The sequence below is a fragment of the Streptopelia decaocto genome (assembly GCF_964273445.1).
Source record: "Streptopelia decaocto genome assembly, chromosome: 3".
Classification (NCBI taxonomy): Eukaryota; Metazoa; Chordata; class Aves; order Columbiformes; family Columbidae; genus Streptopelia; species Streptopelia decaocto.
Genome location: NC_138656.1, coordinates 120,189,278 through 120,207,724, shown reverse-complemented (window position 1 = coordinate 120,207,724; position 18,447 = coordinate 120,189,278). Strand labels below are relative to the sequence as shown.

General features: G+C 55.6%; 1 protein-coding gene across 2 annotated transcripts in view; it reads right to left on the bottom strand.

Annotated features, from left to right (window-relative positions):
* Positions 1-18,447, bottom strand: part of SCARA5 (scavenger receptor class A member 5) — a 35,886-nt gene that overhangs the window by 10,130 nt on the left and 7,309 nt on the right. For both annotated transcript variants that reach the window (XM_082048219.1, XM_082048220.1), the window contains exons 4-6: positions 14,076-14,750; positions 8,711-8,791; positions 6,263-6,361 (exon numbers count right to left, since the gene is read on the bottom strand). In XM_082048219.1, the coding sequence (XP_081904345.1) occupies positions 6,263-6,361; positions 8,711-8,791; positions 14,076-14,750 (855 nt within the window). The remainder of the gene's footprint in view (positions 1-6,262; positions 6,362-8,710; positions 8,792-14,075; positions 14,751-18,447) is intronic.

The following is an 18,447-nucleotide window of genomic DNA, read 5'->3' as shown; positions in this document are numbered from 1 at the left end:
GGGATGTGCTTTCCCGGTGGAGCATCGACCCTCCTGCACCCAGCGGGTCCCTCCGCACGAGCAGACCTGCTGAACCCAAAGCCGGTATCCACGGAGAAGCAGCGATGCCGAGGGGCTCGGAGCAGCTGGGTAAACAGGCTGCCTCCAAAACCACGCCTGTTTCCAGGGAAAAATAATGAGCTCACTAATTATCTGTATCACGGCTTGGCTTTCCTCGCGACCTGCAAGCACGGGCTGCCTGTGCCTGCACCTCGTACCCCAAACCCCTGTCTGTGCTCCAGCTTTGCCCCCAGCAGGCAGCAAATGTGCTTTTCTGTGGCGTGCACCACTATAAACACCATCCTGAGCGGGGCTGTGGGCTTGGCTTTGCTGGTCCTGGCTTTGCCGGTCCTGGCTTTGCCAGCGATGTTCCACAAGAGACCCCCAGCCCTGCAGCACAGCCCCGCTTCGCTATATCCCCTTTTGTCTCTGCGTAAGAATAACAAACAACACACGCACGCTCTGAGATCTTGTATAAAATAAAATAATGATAATAATAATAATAAAAAAAAGCATGCAGGAAATTCTTGCCCTTTAAGTCGGAGGCTGTGGGAAGGCGCGATGGGTCCCCCGGGCGGGCGCAGCTGTGTGGGATGAGGAACGCGGCCTGCAGCCCGGCCCGCTGATGGGAACCAGATGGGAACAGCCCCCCCAGCAGCGGGACGGGCGCCAGAGACACTGCTCCCGGCACGGGACGGTCCCGGGACGCCGCAGCAGCCCCTGCTCTGCACCACCCGCCTCCCCAGCCTGCGGGAAACGGGCTTGGAAAACAACAGTTATGGGGGTTTTGTGTTTGTCCCCAAAAATCTGGCTCTTCCAGAGCTAAAGGTTGGATATGAGGAACAATATGAGCCCCCAAAGGGCTGTGGGGCATTGGAACAGGCTGCCCAGGGCGGTGCTGGAGTCACCAGCCCTGGAGGGGTTGAAAACACACAGAGATGAGGTTCTCAGGACATGGGGTGGGTTATGGTTGGACTCCATGATCTTGAGGGGCTTTTCCAACCCAAATGATTCTATGACTCTAGAAGTGCTTTCCCTGCAGAGTCCGGGCTCCATCCTATAGGGCATCATATAGGAATGATGGAGAGAGGCGAAGGTGCAAAGGTGGAGCTTGAGGAACAGGAATGATTCAGCTGTGCTGGGCACGAAAGTCACAGACTGAAACTCTTGGAGTAAATAACTCAACTGCCATATGAGACCGTTGCTACTCTCATAGAGTCACAGAATGGTTTGGGTTGAAGGGACCATTAAAGCTCCCCCAGTGGCACCCCTGCCATGAGCAGGGACATCTGCACCAGCTCAGGCTGCTCAGAGCCCCGTCCAGCCTGGCCTGGGATGTCTCCAGGGATGGTTCAGCCACCACCTCTCTGGCCAACCTGGGCCAGGCTCTCACCACCCTCAGCACAAACAATTTCTTGCTTGTATCTAACCTGAATCTCCCTCCTTTAGTTTAAAACCATCACCCCTTGTCCTGTCACAACAGCCCCTGCTCAAAAGTCTGTCCCCATCTTTCTTCTCGGCCCCTTTTCAGTCTGGAAAAGCCACAATAAGGACTCCCCTTGCTTTTCCTTGCTCTCCAGGAAGGCTTTTCTCCTTCTTTTCTCTTTTTCCCTTCTTCCCATCTCTCTTTTCTCCCAAAACCTCTCCGGTGAGCAGAGAGGACATCTCCCTTGAGGACATCGTCCCTTTGGTGGCACAGCTTGATGAACTTCACCCTTGGGTCAAGCTCAGCTCCACGAGGTGTCCAGGATGAAGAACATCCCTGGCTGGGGACAAACCCCCTGTGAGCTGGAAAGAAGAGACCCTGGGGATGCGACAGAGCTCACGAGTTCAGCATCACCACTGGTCCTACCAGAACGTCCTCATGGTGCCTCCACCCAACCAGTGTCAAGGGTTTGCTCAACCCTTTCCCACTGCAGGTCGATCAGCACAGCTCAGGCTGGTTCTTCTGGAGCGGGAAGACAATTTTGGCACAGATGCCGCGACAAGTGACCCTCAGCTCTTCCCATGGGAGAAGCTTGGTCCTGATTGATGTCCTGCATCACCTCCGCTCCAAAAATCAGCGCTGTGGAGAGGGGCAGGGCACAAAACCTGCAAAGCTCATGGGATGGGACATCACTGGAGGAGGGTGGAAAGAGCTCCTGGGTCTGCAGGGTGACATGGACCACCATGGTCCCAGACCAAGCCCCAAGAGAAGCTGCCAACCCCCATCTTCATGGGCAGAAACATGTTCTGCCTTCAGCAACATACCAACAATTCCCTCCTTGCCTGCACGTGGTGTTTAGGAAGGGAACTTCTCTCATTGCCCTGAAATTATCTATGAATTAGTAATCCCTACCTTGGCTCATTTTCTGCTGTTTCCTCCTGAACGTGTTCCCTGCACAATGTTCTCCATGGAAGACTGAAGAAGACTGATGTATAATCACTTTCCAGAAGAATTTTCCCCATTTGGAAAGGAGAAAAGTAATACTCCACCGGGGTAATTTTGAGGGAAAATGCATCAAGGATAGGAAAATACCAACAAGGGAGAATAGTCAGGACTCTGCTGTGGACAGAAGTTGTGGCTTGACCAAGTCAGAACATCTCTGTGGGATGGTTTGACCCAGGGTTTTTGGGGAGGAGGCTCATGTCCCCCAGGTTCTCCCCACCCCAGGACAGACTCTATTTCCCAAGAACTGGTTGCTCAGCAAAGTCATTATGGATGTGTAAGACTGGTGCTGCAGAAAAACAGGCCTTTGCTTAAAGCCTGGCCTTGGACCGCTGCCTGGCGCGCTGTCTGTTTCCTATAAATTTCAGAGAATCCCATAAACTGTAGAAATGCAGAGCTCGCTGCCAGTGTGGTTTCTGTTTGCCAGAGAAGGGATTGGATGAAAACCCCTTATCTGAGCACCCCTGACCTCCAGGAGCTGAGAAACAGGGGGTGTAGTTTGGGGGTCCCTTTGTAGGGGACACGTCCAAGTCCTGGAGGTGACATCCATCCACACAGGTCAACGAGGGGAGGTGGATGCAGAGCCCCCTGTGTGGTGATGGGCTCTGGTGGGACCTGGGAATGGACCATCCCCTGGGAGGACACTTGATGGCTTTGCTGCCATGGAGTCATCCTCACCCCAAACCAAGGGCGTCCCCAAGAACTGCACGAGGAAGGGGGTGCACCCAGGCCACACTGGTGGAACCCTGGAGGTGGTCAAACCTTCTTCAAGCCAACAGGCCTCCTCAGATACAGGGGTTACTCTGCACCAATGATACAGCGATGGACAGAAGCAACGCACCGCATGGCAAAGACCCACCAACCCTTCGGCATGCTCTCCGAGCCATCGCCTCCCAAAACCAAGAGCAGAAGTGCTTGATTTCCCTGGGCAAGGGGGCTTGAGATGCCGACCCACTTTGGGGAAGGATCACCAAGCTTGTGGGTGTTGATGCTTAACAGGGTCTGTTAACACATCTGAGCACTGACCCAGCACAGCAGCTGTTAATGTCTTTGACTTAGGAGTGGAAACGTGATGCACATCAATCTCCTCCCTCCAAAAGCAACACGTCCTGCAGGGACGCGCTTTGCAGAACAAATCTGTTATCGGAGCTTGGTCATCTACTGGACCCTCTCTAGAACCCAAGGGAACATCAGAAGATGTGCCAGGGTTTAGACTGGACATGAGGAAAAGGTTCTTCCCCCAGAGGTGCTGGACACTGAACAGGCTCCCCAACCTGACAGTGTTCAACAAGAGACTGGACAACGTCCCCAGACACACAGGGTGACCTGTGGGGTGTCCTGTGCAGGGACAGCAGTTGGACTCCATGATCCTGGTGGGTCCTTCCAGCTCAGGACATTCTGTGATTCTGTGATACTGAAGCCTAATTCAACTGTCCCAGGCTCTTTGGGATAATTTGTTCCTCTAATGAGCGCTTGGCACTGACCTATGAGAAAAACCCACTTTCCTCTGCTCCAGGGAAGGGAAGGAAACCACAGTCCCGAAGCGCGTTGTGGTTTTGGTTGGCCAACCTCGGTGTTTGATGCGCTGCCAGGAACATCTCAGCGCTGACGTCTCTCTCGCGTTAGCACCTCCGTCCCTGCAGCCCGCACGCCTTCGCAAGGCTCACGCCAGGGATGTGTCCGGGGCTGGTTTGACCTTCTGCAGCATCAGGCCAGGTATCTTCACCCCACAGCTTGGATCACAGAATCACAGGATGGTTTGGGTTGAAGGGACCATTAAATCTCCCCAGTTCCCCCTGCCATGAGCAGGGACATCTGCACCAGCTCAGGGTGCTCAGAGCCCCGTCCAGCCTGGCCTGGGATGTCTCCAGGGATGGTTCAGCCACCACCTCTCTGGCCAACCTGGGCCAGGCTCTCACCACCCTCAGCACAAACAATTTCTTCCTCATGTCCAGCCTGAAAAAGTCCTTTACCCCCACAACATATTGGCCATCCTGCAGTTGCACAGGTCTAAAACCCCAAGAGATAGTGCTGGAAAGCAATGAGGACGTGCTGCTTTGCCTTACTCTTGCAGCACGTCGGGCTCTGTGTCCCGCTGGCAGCTTTTGCCTTGGTGGGATGATGGAGACTTGTCCCAGCTCCATCAGCCCGCACAGGGCAGGAACAGGACTCTTTAGAAGGACATCTTTCAGCTTCCACCCCAGGAGCTCGCTGCATGTGCAGCTGTGAGACAGATACAGACGGCATCTCTGCAAGAAGAACCACCACCATCTGCCCGCGGCGCTGCCCGCAGAGCGACGGCGTCTTCCAGAGCTGGACACGGGTCTGTGGCCATGTCCCCAGCTCCTGGTGGCCAGCGTGGCCACATCCCAGTCAACACCCCACACCAGCACGACATGAGGGGGTCACAGCTCGGCCCCCCAGCTCTGCCCAGGAAGGCTCCGCATCCTTGGGCTGGGCTCTTCCTGCTCCTCCTGACCACAAGGCATTTTGAGGCAGAAAAAGCCTGTTTGGGGATTATTCATCCTGGTTTAGGTTGCAGGATGGAACTTCTTTTAATAGATCTCCTGGGACGGATCTGCCCTGCTAAATAGGTGCGCAGCCACTTCCTACCCCCACGGCTTCTCCCCGCTCTTAGCCGGGGTGTGGTGAGGAGCCGCAGAACCACAGCGAGACAGAAAAGGTCACCAGAAAACAAACACCAGGCTCTTCCTAAAACCCCGACAGAGCCAAGTGTGGGAGGGCAGCCCGGCAGGTCCTCACAGGGCTCTGGCGAGGACTGAGCCCCGTTGTGTGGCAGGAGCATCACAAACCCAACGGGTTTGCCATTCTCCCTCCGGTCCCTGGGCTCTCTCCACTGCTTGGTGGAAAGTTCTCGGTGCAGAGGTTGTTCATGTGCAGGTTCCCAGCCCAGCAAGATCTCCTCTCACAGACCCCCAGGCTGGCTGGGCTTGAAGGGGCCTCTGGAGACCCCCCAGTCCACCCCAGCTGCTCACGCAGGGTCACCAGAGCAGATCACACAGGTGGGTCCAGGCGGTTTGAATGTCTCAGAGCAGGAGACTCCACACCCGCTCTGGGCAGCCTGGGCCAGGCTCTGGCACCTCCCAGCAAACAAGTTTCTGCTCATGTTCACATGGAGCCTCCTGTGCTTCAGTCTGTGCCTGTTGCCCCTCACCCTGGCGTTGGGCACCACTGAACAGAGTCTGGTCCATCCTCTGACACCCACCCTGACATATTGATCCGTTGATCACATCCCTCTCAGCTTCTCTTCTCCAGCTCAACAGCCCCAGCTCTCTCAGTCTCCTCATCACAAAGATGCTCCAGACCCCTCAGCATCTTTGTGTCCCTCCCTGGACTCTCTCCAGTAATTCCTTGTCCTTCTTCAACTGGGGAGCCCAGCACTGGACCCACAACTGCAGACGGGGCCTCCCCAGGGCAGAGCAGAGGGGGAGGAACAACCTCCCTCCACCTGCTGCCCACACTCTTCCTCCTGCACCCCAGATCCCATTGGCCTCTTGGCCACAGGGCACATTGTTGGCTCACGGTCACCCTGTTGTCCACCAGAACTCCCAGGTCCTTCTCTGCAGAGCTGCTTTCCAGCAGCTCAACCCCAACCCGTACTGGTCCCGGGGTCCCCAGCCAGGTGGGTCCCAAGCCAAGGGACCCACCACTCTCGCACCCACGACTGGTGTCTCTGCCCCACATGCTGGTGGTCTCCAGAAGCCACTTTACTGCCCAACGAGCCCACCCAGACTCCACGACCCACCAGGAGCAAGCGCAGGGGCTGGTCCTTACCTTTGGATCCCCGCATCCCCACTGGGCCTGGAGGGCCAAGGTCTCCTTGGTCGCCTTTCAAGCCACGTGGTCCTGGGGGTCCTCTCTCCCCGGGCAGCCCTGGAGTGAGAACAAAGAGGCAAAATGACCCTGTTGTAGCTGAGACCTACACAAACCAGATGTGCACACACACACATGTGCGTCCTGCTCACCAGCAAACACGGCAGGTGGTCGCTGGTTCTTTACCAGGACTTGGGGACCATCCAGAAACACCTGGGAATCCACCTCATCCTCTCTTTCTGCCCCCCTGGGTACAGGATGGACTTAACCCAGACATGGACTGGTGACTGGAGCACCTTAAGGCTCAGCTTAAGGTAACTGGGCTCCAAAGCTGGACACCAAGGTGAAGAGTGAGGAGCCAGGGTGAAGCAGAGACCCCAAGGAGACATGATGTGCCCACCATGTGCTGCGGGTCCCTTCCATCCATGCACGCGGAGCAGGTGGGTTTGCTATTTATTGGAGAAGGGGTTGGATTAAAACCCCTTATCTGAGCACCCCGACCTCCGGGAGGTGGGAAACGGGGGCTTTAGTCTGAGAGCTTGGGCTCCCTTCCTAGGGGACACATTGGGGGTGACCTCCACCCATGGGGCCAGCGAGGGGAGGTGGATGGAGAGACCCCATGGTGGTGATGGGCTCTGGTGGGACCTTGGGATGGTCCCACCATGTTGTTCCAGCAGAGAGTCAGCTTGAGCCTGAGCCTGGGGCTGGGTCTGAAGCTCCTGGGGGAGAAGTCCTTGAGATGAAGCTCATTCAACACCCAAGCTCAGTGTCCTGCCTGGCACGATCCTGTGTCGCCGGTTCCCTTGGCACTGAGCCTCCAACCCCTCCTGGGCTGGGCTTTTCCAGGCTTAGTCACTCTTTTCCTCTGGTTTAAGAGAAAAAAGAGAAGCTGCCAAGAGGGACTTGGGCACCAGCTCCAGCGAATGTGATCTGGGCTTAACTCTTTCCCTGCTGCATCCAGCCAACACCTCACATCCCTGCCAGGGGACGCAGCAGGACCCAGCTGTGTGTTGGGATGGAGAAGGTGGGGAAAAGGCAGGATGGTAGATTCATCGTGCAAAAGGGGGTTTGCCAGGGATGCTTTACGAGCTGGGCTGCACCTGAACCTGACCTTCTCCTGCTGCGACCACATCCGAAAAGCAGCACAGAAAATGAGACAGAGAAAGACCTAAAAATAGTGGCCTTTTCAGCAACTCTTCCTGAAGGTGAACCCTCTGGACTTTGTTTTGTTCTTCTGTCTTAACAAAAGAAAAGAGAAAACAAAAAAAAAAAAGGAGAAGGGGAAAGAAGCCAGACAATCTATTTCTGATGCTTGTTACACCCAAGAAAAACAGCCATGAATCTGTCAACGCAGAAAAATGCAGCTGTCGGTGCAAGGCGCAGGAGCAGCCAGCGCTGAGCGGGCTCCGCGAGAGCTCGGCTTTCCAAGCTGATCCGCCTCACTCGGCTGGTCCTGCCACCCACCGCGGTATCAAAACATGAGGTTTTAAGCCCAGCTCAGTACCGGCAGCTCGAATGCACGGGGCCAGGGTGGTAAACCTGACTCTGAGACCATAGTCTTACATAGGTCAGGTCTTCAGGAGACAAGGTGGAGCCGGGGCTGGAGATGGAGAAGGAGGTCCATGCCCTGGGTGGGATAGATCATAGACTCACAGAACCATTTGGGTTGGAAAAGACCTTTAAGATCATTGAGTCCAACTGTTAAGCCAAGCCTGGCACTGACCCATGTCCCTGAGAAGCTCGTCTATGCATCTTGTCACCTCCAAAGAGTCTCTTGGGGACAGAATGTCCCCACCACAGGGGATCCTCCATCACCTCTGTGCCCCTCCTGGCTCTTGGATGCAAAGGTTTGGCTTAAAATTAGAAACAGGCTCAAGCTGACTCCTGTTTTTTGGGGCGGGGGGTGTCTTCTGCTGTATTTTAACTGAATTTCTCTCAAAAAAAATTGATGAAATTGAGATGGGGAAAAAACTTGTCATTCTTAAAATTGAATTGGGGGCAACAACCAGCAGGAGATGGACCCTTGAAGCTCTCACTGCCCTGGTCCCAGCTGGAAAATCACAGAATCATGGACCAGTTGGTATTGAAGGGACCTCTGGAGATCATCCAGTCCACACTGGTCCAGTCCAGACTTGGGCACCACTGAACAGAGTCTGGTCCATCCTCTGACATCCACCTGAGATATCTATAAGCAGATTTACACGATGAGAGAGACTTTTTGACCCCAAAGACTGACAGTCCGGCAGGAGGTGGGGCAGCAGGTTAACCCTGTTGTTCTTCAGGACCTGTCCGTAGCCACTGAGGTCCCAAGGGACAGGTTGGGAAGCCACCAGGAGGTGCCCCATGACTCTATGGGCTTTGGGTGGAGGTTTGCGGGGTTCTGGGCACCCCGGGTGTGATGTTCCTTACCTCGCAGGCCGGGCAGGCCGGGAAGACCAGGTTCACCCTCCATCCCCTCGTTGCCTTGGTCTCCTTTGGGTCCTGGTGGCCCTGAAACACAAGAAGGTTTGGAGCGCGTCCCAACTTCGCAGCCCTGCAGCAGGTGCATGGGCGCATCCACCCACCCATTAACCAGCCATTATCGTTTATCAGGTGTCCATGGACCTCTAAGAAACCCAGATCCCTGCAGACAGGAGCAAAGCAATAGCAAGCCAGCAGCTTTCTTCCACAATCTGTGGATTTTAAAGCCCAACTCCATCAACCTAAGTGCCAGAAATCTTCACCTTGCAGCTCCGGCGCTTTCACCTTGAGTGTGAGTCTATGGGAAATTCCAACCTCCTGGGATTTCATTTTGACCAAAAGTTGTGACATCTCCAGTGATATAACGTTAAGAAAAAATTAAAATTAAAAAACAAGAAAAAGCATTTTAGATATACTGAGATACCCTTTAGGAGAGGATTTGCATCACTGATCTCAGCAGAAAGTGGCCGCCTGTGATTGTTTTGCGGTGTAAACTCTGGTGAGCGGGCAGAAAGTCCAGCCCAGCAATAGAGTTATATCACTCAGCCTGCAAAGGGCCAAGTCTGCAAAGCTGAAAACAATTATGAGCTAAATCAATTGGAAGAAAGAATTTGAACAGGAAAAAAAGAAGTAAAAGACTCATGGGATGATAGAAAATAGGGCAGAGAGAGGCCTGGAGGGGCCGTTTGGTCTTTGTCCTAGCGAGCCAGGGTGATAATTGGAAACTGTTAAACGCTGTTTTCCTAGAAACCCCAAAAGCCATAATCTCAGAGTTGTGCGGAAAGCAAACGACCAGCCAGGGCTCCAGGAGATGTGGTAATGCAGAAGGATCAGGAGAGGAAAAGGGGGGATGTTTAGCCGTCCTAATGAAGGAGTAATTAGGATCTGCAAATATTCTGCAGAAATGAGCGGGTTCCTGAGCAGAAGAACCACAGCAAGCTCAGGAAACATCCCCAGCTGGAGATGACCACGGGTTTGGAGAGGACTATGGGGAAATATCACCATTTCTTGCCCTGGGTTTCCTCTTCTCTAGGTGATGCACATCTCTGGGCACCGAGGGGACATGGGGATGGACCCCAAACCCTGGGGACACGTCTCCTGTTCTCCATTGGCAAAACAAAAGGATGCAAAGAACAATGGACACCCGGGAGAGCTGAGGAGACGAGGAGGCATTTCTGGGTGGGAAGAAGAGGAACCACGAACAGCAGGGACGCTGCCTGCCCGGGGACAGGGAGGATTCTCCACGATGGAGAAGGTCCAGCAACGTCCACAGAAGGACGTGGGGCAAAGCGTGCGCTGTGTGGAGACACTGGGACGGCTGGTGAAATGGTTTTTGTTCCCATAGCATTAAAGGAGGGCTCTGCAACAGCCATTAAATCATAGAATCTGAATGGTTTGGGTTGAAGGGACCATTAAAGCTCCCTCAGTGGCACCCCTGCCATGAGCAGGGACATCTGCACCAGCTCAGGTTGCTCAGAGCCCTGTCCAGCCTGGCCTGGGATGTCTCAGGGATGGTTCAGCCACCACCTCTCTGGCCAACCTGGGCCAGGCTCTCACCACCCTCAGCACAAACAATTTCTGCAGCATGTCTAGAACGTCTAGAATGCAGAAGTAAAGAACTGAAACATGTCAGCGCCATTAATTTCAGCCTACAGGGCATTGCAGAAAGCAGATTCTGCCCAAGATCCACAGCTTTAGAGAACTGACAGTGGTTTTGATGGGTTTCAGTGAGTGTCGAGGCAAAAGGGTTTTCCTACTGGCACATCTCCTGCCCGAAGGTCCCAGGATGGGCAGTGGAAACTCTGCATGACCCTGCCCACATTTGGGTCAAGCTCTTCCCTCCCCTGCTGCACCCCGATGTGGTCACTGAAAAGGTTGGGCTGCCGAAAACCACTGAATTAAACCAAACAGATGCTTTCCCACCGCGAGCAAAACTAAAAGTAACCCTGGAAACATCTGGGGAAAGGTCCCTCATTTTGTCACCTTGACTTTGCCCCAGCTGCTCTCTCTGAAGGAAAAGTCCCACACCAGTGACACCAGAGCAAAATCCCACTGACATGAAATGTCTTTTGTCCCCCAGCTCTGGCAACTTCCATCTGCTCTGGTTTTACGGGCACCTGGGGAAATAACCCACGCTAGGACCCCACCTCGGTTCTGTTAACCCTGGAAGGGATGTGGGACCTGCCTGCTTGGGGCATCTCTTGGTGGGACAGGGGCTGCAGCTGCCCTTCCTGCTTAAAACTGGCTGCTACAGTGCAGCCCCCCATCCTCTGCCACTATCTCATCATCTCATCTCATCATCTCATCTCTCAACTCATCTCATCATCTACATCTCTCATCTCTCAACTCATCTCATCATCTACCAATCTCAGAAAGCCATCCCATGGGTCACCATGGAGGTCAATGGCATGGAGGGGCTAAGAAGGGGACCAGTTTCATGGAGGATGACCATGGGCAACAGACAATCTCATCAGCTCTATAAGAGCCAGGGAAATTGTCCTTCATTCACTTTACCCAATGTCTGGAGTTAGAAATGGAGCTTGTGGATGGGCTGATCCTGTTTGCTGGCTCCTGGTTTTTGGCACCCGCCCTTCACAGCTATTCCCACAGCAGTGAGCCCTGTGGTCCATCAGCCACCAGAACATCTCCAGGAGACACTGCCTTGGGGTGTCTGCTGGCTCAAGCTGTCCCACAGGTTGGACGCTGCCTTGTTGGTTGGGCTGGCCTGGGTCTGCAGGCTCCAGAGAAGCTCTTGCAGTGGCTCCATCATGAGGAACAAGGAGTCCAAATGGTTCTGCAGGACCCTCCAGGGTCATCCCATTTCAGAGGCAGGTGCCACAGCTTCGGAGAGGAGACGTTCTGCTGGCTGATGGACATCCCGGCTCCATGAGCAGACGTGGTCCTGTCCCGAGGACAGCTGGTGGGTTGGGACACAGGGTGGGGTGTAGCATGGAGGAGCACGAGGAGGAACAGCACTGCAGACACTGTGCCGAGCTGGTCCCCACCCCACCGCATCTGCGCTTTGCACTCAGCGACGAAAACCGCAGCCCGTGCACCCTCCTGCCTGCACAGGGCTGGGCTGCGGACGAGAAAAACCCTCCCCAGGCATCGGGGCGAGGGCTCGCATGACGTGCACGACGCTGCCGGCCGGCCGGGACCGCTGCCCTCGCCCCGGCACACCCGCCAGCGTGTCCCACCCGTGCGTTGTGCAAGCGGATGCGGGCGGGCGGCGGATCCCGAGCATCCTCCCTCCCCATGACACCCTCGTTTAAGACCCAGAGCCGTTCCCGGAGACACGCGAGCCGCTTGGCAGGGTCAGCTGCTGGAGATGAGCCCGGAGACCTCCCCGAGCTGCCATCACCAGCAAACAGCCTCAAAAGCCAGAGCCCGCGGCAGCTGAGGTCTTGGGGAAGGAAAATGCCCCCGGGCAGGCAGCCCCGCAGCTTCCAGCACCGGCTCTGCTGGTGCAAATCCAGCCGGGAGCACAGCACGTTCACCCAAGGACATCTGCAGCCAGGGTGAAGATAGGTGGGCAAAAGGGTCCTCAAATGATCCAGCCCCAGGTCCATGGGTGCTGACAGGGCAGGAAGGAGGAGGGATGGGGAGCTGGGGCTGCCAGGAATGTGTCAGAGCAGCGGCTGATAAATCAGGTGCTGGCCCATTGGGAGGGGATTTGTTTGGCTTTCTGCTGGTGTTAATTGGAGTAACGTGGCGCATGGGCTCTGTGACTGTCCCCTCCTGGGTGGCTTCATCCAAGAGGGGGTGACCTCCCTATGCCAGTGGGGGGGAGAGAGGGCACCAGGGGTGGGTGGGCAGCTATGGAAACCTCCAAGCAGGGGGTGCAACGTGGTCCCAGCAGCCCCAAAACAGGAATCAGGAGCGAACATCCCCTGAGGTCCAGACCAAGGACCATTGGAACAGGCTGCCCAGGGCAGTGCTGGAGTCACCATCCCCGGAGGGTTGGACAGAGGGAGATGAGGTTCTCAGGGACATGGGGCAGTGCCAGGAGGGGTTAATGATTGGATTCGATGATCTTAAGGGTCCCTTCCAACCAAAACAATTCTATGATTCTATGACCAGGGAAATGACCTCAGTGAGCTGCAGGCACCCAAAGGTGGTGGTTGGCCTGGATGGGGAGATACAGCTGTTGCACTTCAAACCACATCTGTCCCCTCCTGGCTCAGCAAATGGACACAGGGATCAAGTGCCTTGGCATCAGCCCCATCCTTCACCATCTGTTTTTTCAGCTGAAAACACCAGAAATAAGTAACAGCATCTCCACAAGTACAAACCAACAGCTTAGAAGTGGGCAAGCAACTGCCCCCCAGCCTCTTGCTTTGCCCCAGGACCCTGTACTGGGCTCCTCTGTGTTTCCTCATGGTGTTTCCCCTCCTGTGGCCAGTTTGCTCGGGACTGAACAAGCCACCACAATCAGATATTTAGCAGCTATGGATGTGTCCCATGAGATCTGCCCAGCACCTTTTGGACCCGCTTGGGTTTCCACCTCCAAAAGCTGCTGGAGAAGGAGCTCCAGCCAGGTGAGAGCTTGGCATGAGGGACAGAGGAAATTCAGAGAATCACAGAATCATTTTGGTTGGAAGAGACCCTCAGGATCATCGAGTCCAAGCGTGAACACAACCCTGGCACTGCCCCATGTCCCTGAGAACCTCATCTGCGCACTCCTGACATTAGAGTGGAAGAAATGTCCAAGCAGATGGTTAACCCTGGCCATACAGCTACACTCATGAGATAACGAGGTGACAAATGGCTGGACCTTGCAGACAATCAGGAAAAAAGGAAGTAGATGCTTAGCAGACTGAGGGGGGATTAGGGAGACAACCATATAAATACCCAAAACTTCAGCAAAACTACGGTTAACAGTCAAAGAGTGATCAGGGATGGGTTGGTTCTTTCATCGCGATGAGGGTGTTGAGAGCCTGGCCCAGGTTGGCCAGAGAGGTGGTGGCTGAACCATCCCTGGAGACATCCCAGGCCAGGCTGGACGGGGCTCTGAGCACCCTGAGCTGGTGCCGATGTCCCTGCTCATGGCAGGGGGGACTGGGGGAGCTGGGAAGGTCCCTTCACCCCAAACCATCCTTTGGCTTGGTGCTTCTATGTGCTGGAGATGCCTGGATGCTGCAGACACCTAAACAGGGTTGTCTGACAGATCTGATACACCCTGAGACATCCCCACAGGACATACCCGTGCCACAGGACCATTCCCACCACCACCCAAAGCACCGAGGACACTCCCATCCTCACAACAGCCTCGTGCACCAGCGAGGGAGCTGCTTATGAGAGGTGTTCAGCTTACCCCGTATCACGGAGATGTTCTTGAGCGCCACGGAGTGCTCCCAGTCCTTGAGCCGCAGGTCCTCCGTCACGTTGTTGAGGATGGCCAGCTCGTGCTTCAGCTGCTGCTCCATGGCGATGTGGATGAGCCGCATCTGCCGGGCGTCTTCGGTGGCGTTGCTGATGAGCACCTGCAGGTCCTGGATGCGGGTACGGTGGACGTTGACGTCGTAGGAGAAGGTCCTGTTGATGGTGTCCACCGCCCCGCTGACGGCTGTCACCTGGTCGCTCAGGCTCTCCATCCTGCTGCCCAGGTGGCTCAGGAGGTGGTCATGGTGCTGCAGCAGCAGCCGGCTGCTGTTGCCTTCCACCGAGAGCTTGTACATCTCCTGCTGGGCCGCGTCGCTCTGCTGGCTCAGGCTGTCCCACAGGTTGGACACAGCCCTGTCCGTTTGGCTGGCCTGGGTCTGCAGGCTCCAGAGAAGCCCTTCCAGCTTCTGCAGCGACCCTGTCATGAGGAACAAGGAGTCCGAGTGGTTCTGCAGGAGGTCCTGGAGCCTCCAGATGTGATCCAGCACATCCCCCTTCAGAGGCAGGTGCAGCAGCTTCAGCTGCATGTCCCGAAAGCTCTCGTTGAGGTGGTTGACGTTCCCCATCAGCACCTTCAGGTCCTCGGGGGAAGTCTGTGGTCTGGAGACTGCAAGGGATGGAGAAGGGGAGGCATCAGAAAGCACCCCATGGAGAGGGGACCCTCCTGAGATGTGTGACCCTGCCCATAGACCTTGTGGAGTCTCCTTTTCTGAGACATTCAAACTCACCTGGACCGACCTGTGTGATCTGCTCTGGTGACCCTGCATGAGCAGCTGGGTTGGGCTGGGGGATCTCCAGAGGTCCCTTCAACCCCAACCAGGTTGGCATTCTGTGATTCTGTGACATCCCCCTGTTCCTCGGTGCTTGGAGGTGGAAGCCCTACCTCAAACCCCCAAAGATTCACCCCCTCAGCTCCTCTTTGGCCCCACAGTTTTCTCCATGGTTGGAGAAGGTTGGTTGCTGGAGGTCTGGAGAAGACCCCTCGCTCAGAAGGGCAGCAAAGGCTCCCAGCAGCTCTGGCTTCAGGCTCTGGGCTCTGCCAGGTGGGTCAAGGGGCTACAAAGCTTCACCCAGTTGTGTTTGCCTCTGGCCAGAGGACTGGCTGCTAAAAGCATCCGCTTCGCTTGCCTCAAAACAGACCTGCAAAACTGCTGCTTCCCCACACCGAGGTTTTAATTTTAACGTTAACAATCAGGTTTCCCTTCTGGCCGCTGCTCCTGGGCCTGAGCTCAACCTTCTCGCTCTATAATGAAGACCAGCAGGTCGGCTTGGAAGGGCTCCACGGCTCGGGGTGCGGTTTGCTGTCAAAATCCAAGTACCGCATCCCGGGGCTGCCAGGGCTGTTCCCAAGGGAGGGATGGAGGGAGGAATCATAGAATCATGAAATCACAGGATCGTTTGGGTTGAAGGGGCCTTCCCAGCTTCCCCAGTCCCCCCTGCCATGAGCAGGGACATCTGCACCAGCTCAGGTTGCTCAGAGCCCCGTCCAGCCTGGCCTGGGATGTCTCCAGGGATGGTTCATCCACCACCTCTCTGGCCAACCTGGGCCAGGCTCTCACCACCCTCAGCACAAACAATTGCTGCATCATGTCTGGCCTGAACCTCCCTCCTTTAGTTTAAAACCATCACCCCTTGTCCTATCCCACCCCAGCTCAGGATCAACGTTCATCAGCCACCTCTGCATCCCCAATGGGATGGAGCTCCCGGCCATCCCAACCCCAAACTCCTCCTGGTCTCACACCAGCTCCCAGAGCACAGAGATGGGGTTTGAAGGGGGAACCTGGAAATTTGGGGGGAGCCTCGTGCTCTCACAGAATGTCAGGGGTTGGAAGGGCCCTGGAAAGCTCATCCAGTGCAATCCCCCCATGGAGCAGGAACACCCAGATGAGGTTCCACAGGAAGGTGTCCAGGCGGGTTGGAATGTCTGCACAGAAGGAGACTCCACAACCTCCCTGGGCAGCCTGGGCCAGGCTCTGCCACCCTCACCCCCAACAAGTTGCTTCTCCTCTTTCAGTGGAACCTCCTGTGTTCCAGTTTGCACCCATTGCCCCTTGTCCTGTCACCGGTTGTCACCAGAAGAGCCTGGCTCCATCCTCCTGACACTCCCCCTTTCCATATTGATCCCCAGGAATGAGTCCCCCCTCAGTCTCCTCTTGTCCAGCTCCAGAGCCCCAGCTCCCTCAGCCTTTCCTCCCACGGGAGATGCTCCACTCCCTCCAGCATCTTGGTGGCTGCGCTGGACTCTCTCCAGCAGTTCCCTGTCCTGCTGGAACTGAGGGGCCACAACTGGACACAAGATTCCAGGTGTGGTCTCCCCAGGGCAGAGCAGAGGGGCAGGAGAACCTCTCTGACCTACTGACCACCCCCTTCTAACCCACCCCAGGTCCCATTGGCTTCCTGGCCACAAGGGCCCAGTGCTGGCTCATGGTCACCCTGCTGTCCCCAGGACCCCCAGGTCCCTTTCCCCTACACTGCTCTCCAACAGGTCATTCCCCAACTTACACTGGAACCTGGGGTTGTTCCTGCCCAGATTCTAGACTCTACACTTGCCCTTGTTCTATTTCATTAAATTTCTCCCCGCCCAGCTCTCCAGCCTGTCCAGGTCTCTGGATGGCAGCACAGCTTCCAGTGTCACCACTCCTCCCAGCTTGGTGTCACCAGCAAACTTGCTGACAGTCACTCTATTCCCTCATCCAAGTCATTGATGAACATATTGAATAGCACAGGCCTCAGTACTGACCCTTGATGCATGGAGATAGGATGCAGCTCTGATATCTATCCCTGCGCACGGTTCAGACGCCCACACAAAGGTGCTTGGCTCATTAGCCGCGTCCTAACGAGCCCTGCTTGGGTTTCCCAGGCACGGGGCCAGGTGAGGATTGGGGTTCAAACACCAAAGTGCAGGTCTGTGCATGCAGGCAGCTGGGATTTAACCCAGACCTTGCAAAAAGGAGGCGAGATCAGATTCCTAAATTTGGGCTAGGTGCCTTTTTGGGGGGGCAAGGGGGAGACAGAGCGTGTGCATCCCCAGGAGCCAGAAAACTGCTGCCAGGCTTGTGAGAGAGGATATTAAAAGCAGGTTGTGTTGAAACCGCTCCGGCTCTGTTGCTGAAAACATCCTGTTTCCGCAGCTCCAAGGTGGTTCCCGGTATTTTTAGCAGTTTGCTCCTTTTCTAACCCATTTCCATGGGGCGTGTTGCAACCCACAGGACACCTGCCCAAAATGATGCCTGGGGCAGCTGCATCCCCAAAAGCACCAGGTTGTCATGCTGGGGACACCAGCACATTCTGGGGGTATCTCCAGGGGGGTGATGCTTCCTGCAACACCCCAGCCCTGCCAGGCAGCACCCTGGGATGTACAAGCATGTGTTTGCACACACACACACATTTCTGTGGGTGTTTGCACACACACATTTCCATGGGTGTTTGCACACACACGTGCTTTCCAGGGAGGCTTTTGGGGAATTTTCCTCATTTCCCATGGGCAGGGTGGGAAGCAGCGCAGCGGGCAGGTGGAGCATCCCTGCTCCGTGCTGCTGGCCCTGGGTGAAGGACGCTGGCACATGGACCGGGGACACAGTTTCCCCATCCCCCTTGTTTTTTGGGGAGCAGCTGGGGTGTAACAGCTCCATGTCCCTCTCCAAAGAGCGTCACGTCTGCAGATGTGCTGGACACCCGGCGCTCCGAGCAGGGACATCACCGCGGCCGCGGGAGGACACGGGTGGCACCAAAGTGGGATGTTCCTCTTCCAGCATGGTGAGCAGCGCTCCCCAGCCCAAGGCGGAGGTGAGAACAAGCTTTCTTCACTAAATGCTGTATCTTTCTGGGCATCTTCCCCTCTGACGGAGGATGAGGGATGCTGGTGTGTGTTCTCCATGAGCACTAAGTGCGATGTTCCACAGGAAAACCCAGCCCTCCATGGTTAAGGGTGCCAAGGAATACCCAGTCCCGCTCCTCAAGGACCATCAGCTCCAACACCGAGGTGTCACCCTGAAGCTGGGGACACCACGGTTGTCTCCATGGGCTGCACAGGTAACAAGCTGCTCTTCAGCCCATTGCCAGACCAGCCTGTGCCTGTGGTTTTTCTTTATGGGATAAGACAAGCTCCGGGCACAGCCAAAGCCAGAGGCTTGGCTTAAAGTTCCGGAAAGCAATAACAAAAAGATGACTTTTCTCTTCATTTTGTCCTTTCTTTTCCAAGATTGCGGCGCACAACCCAAAGTGGTTTTCACTGGGGTCTTCCTGAAAGTCCCAGTCGTAGGACTCCGGGAGATAAGGCTTTAAAGATGCCCGTGACCATGAAC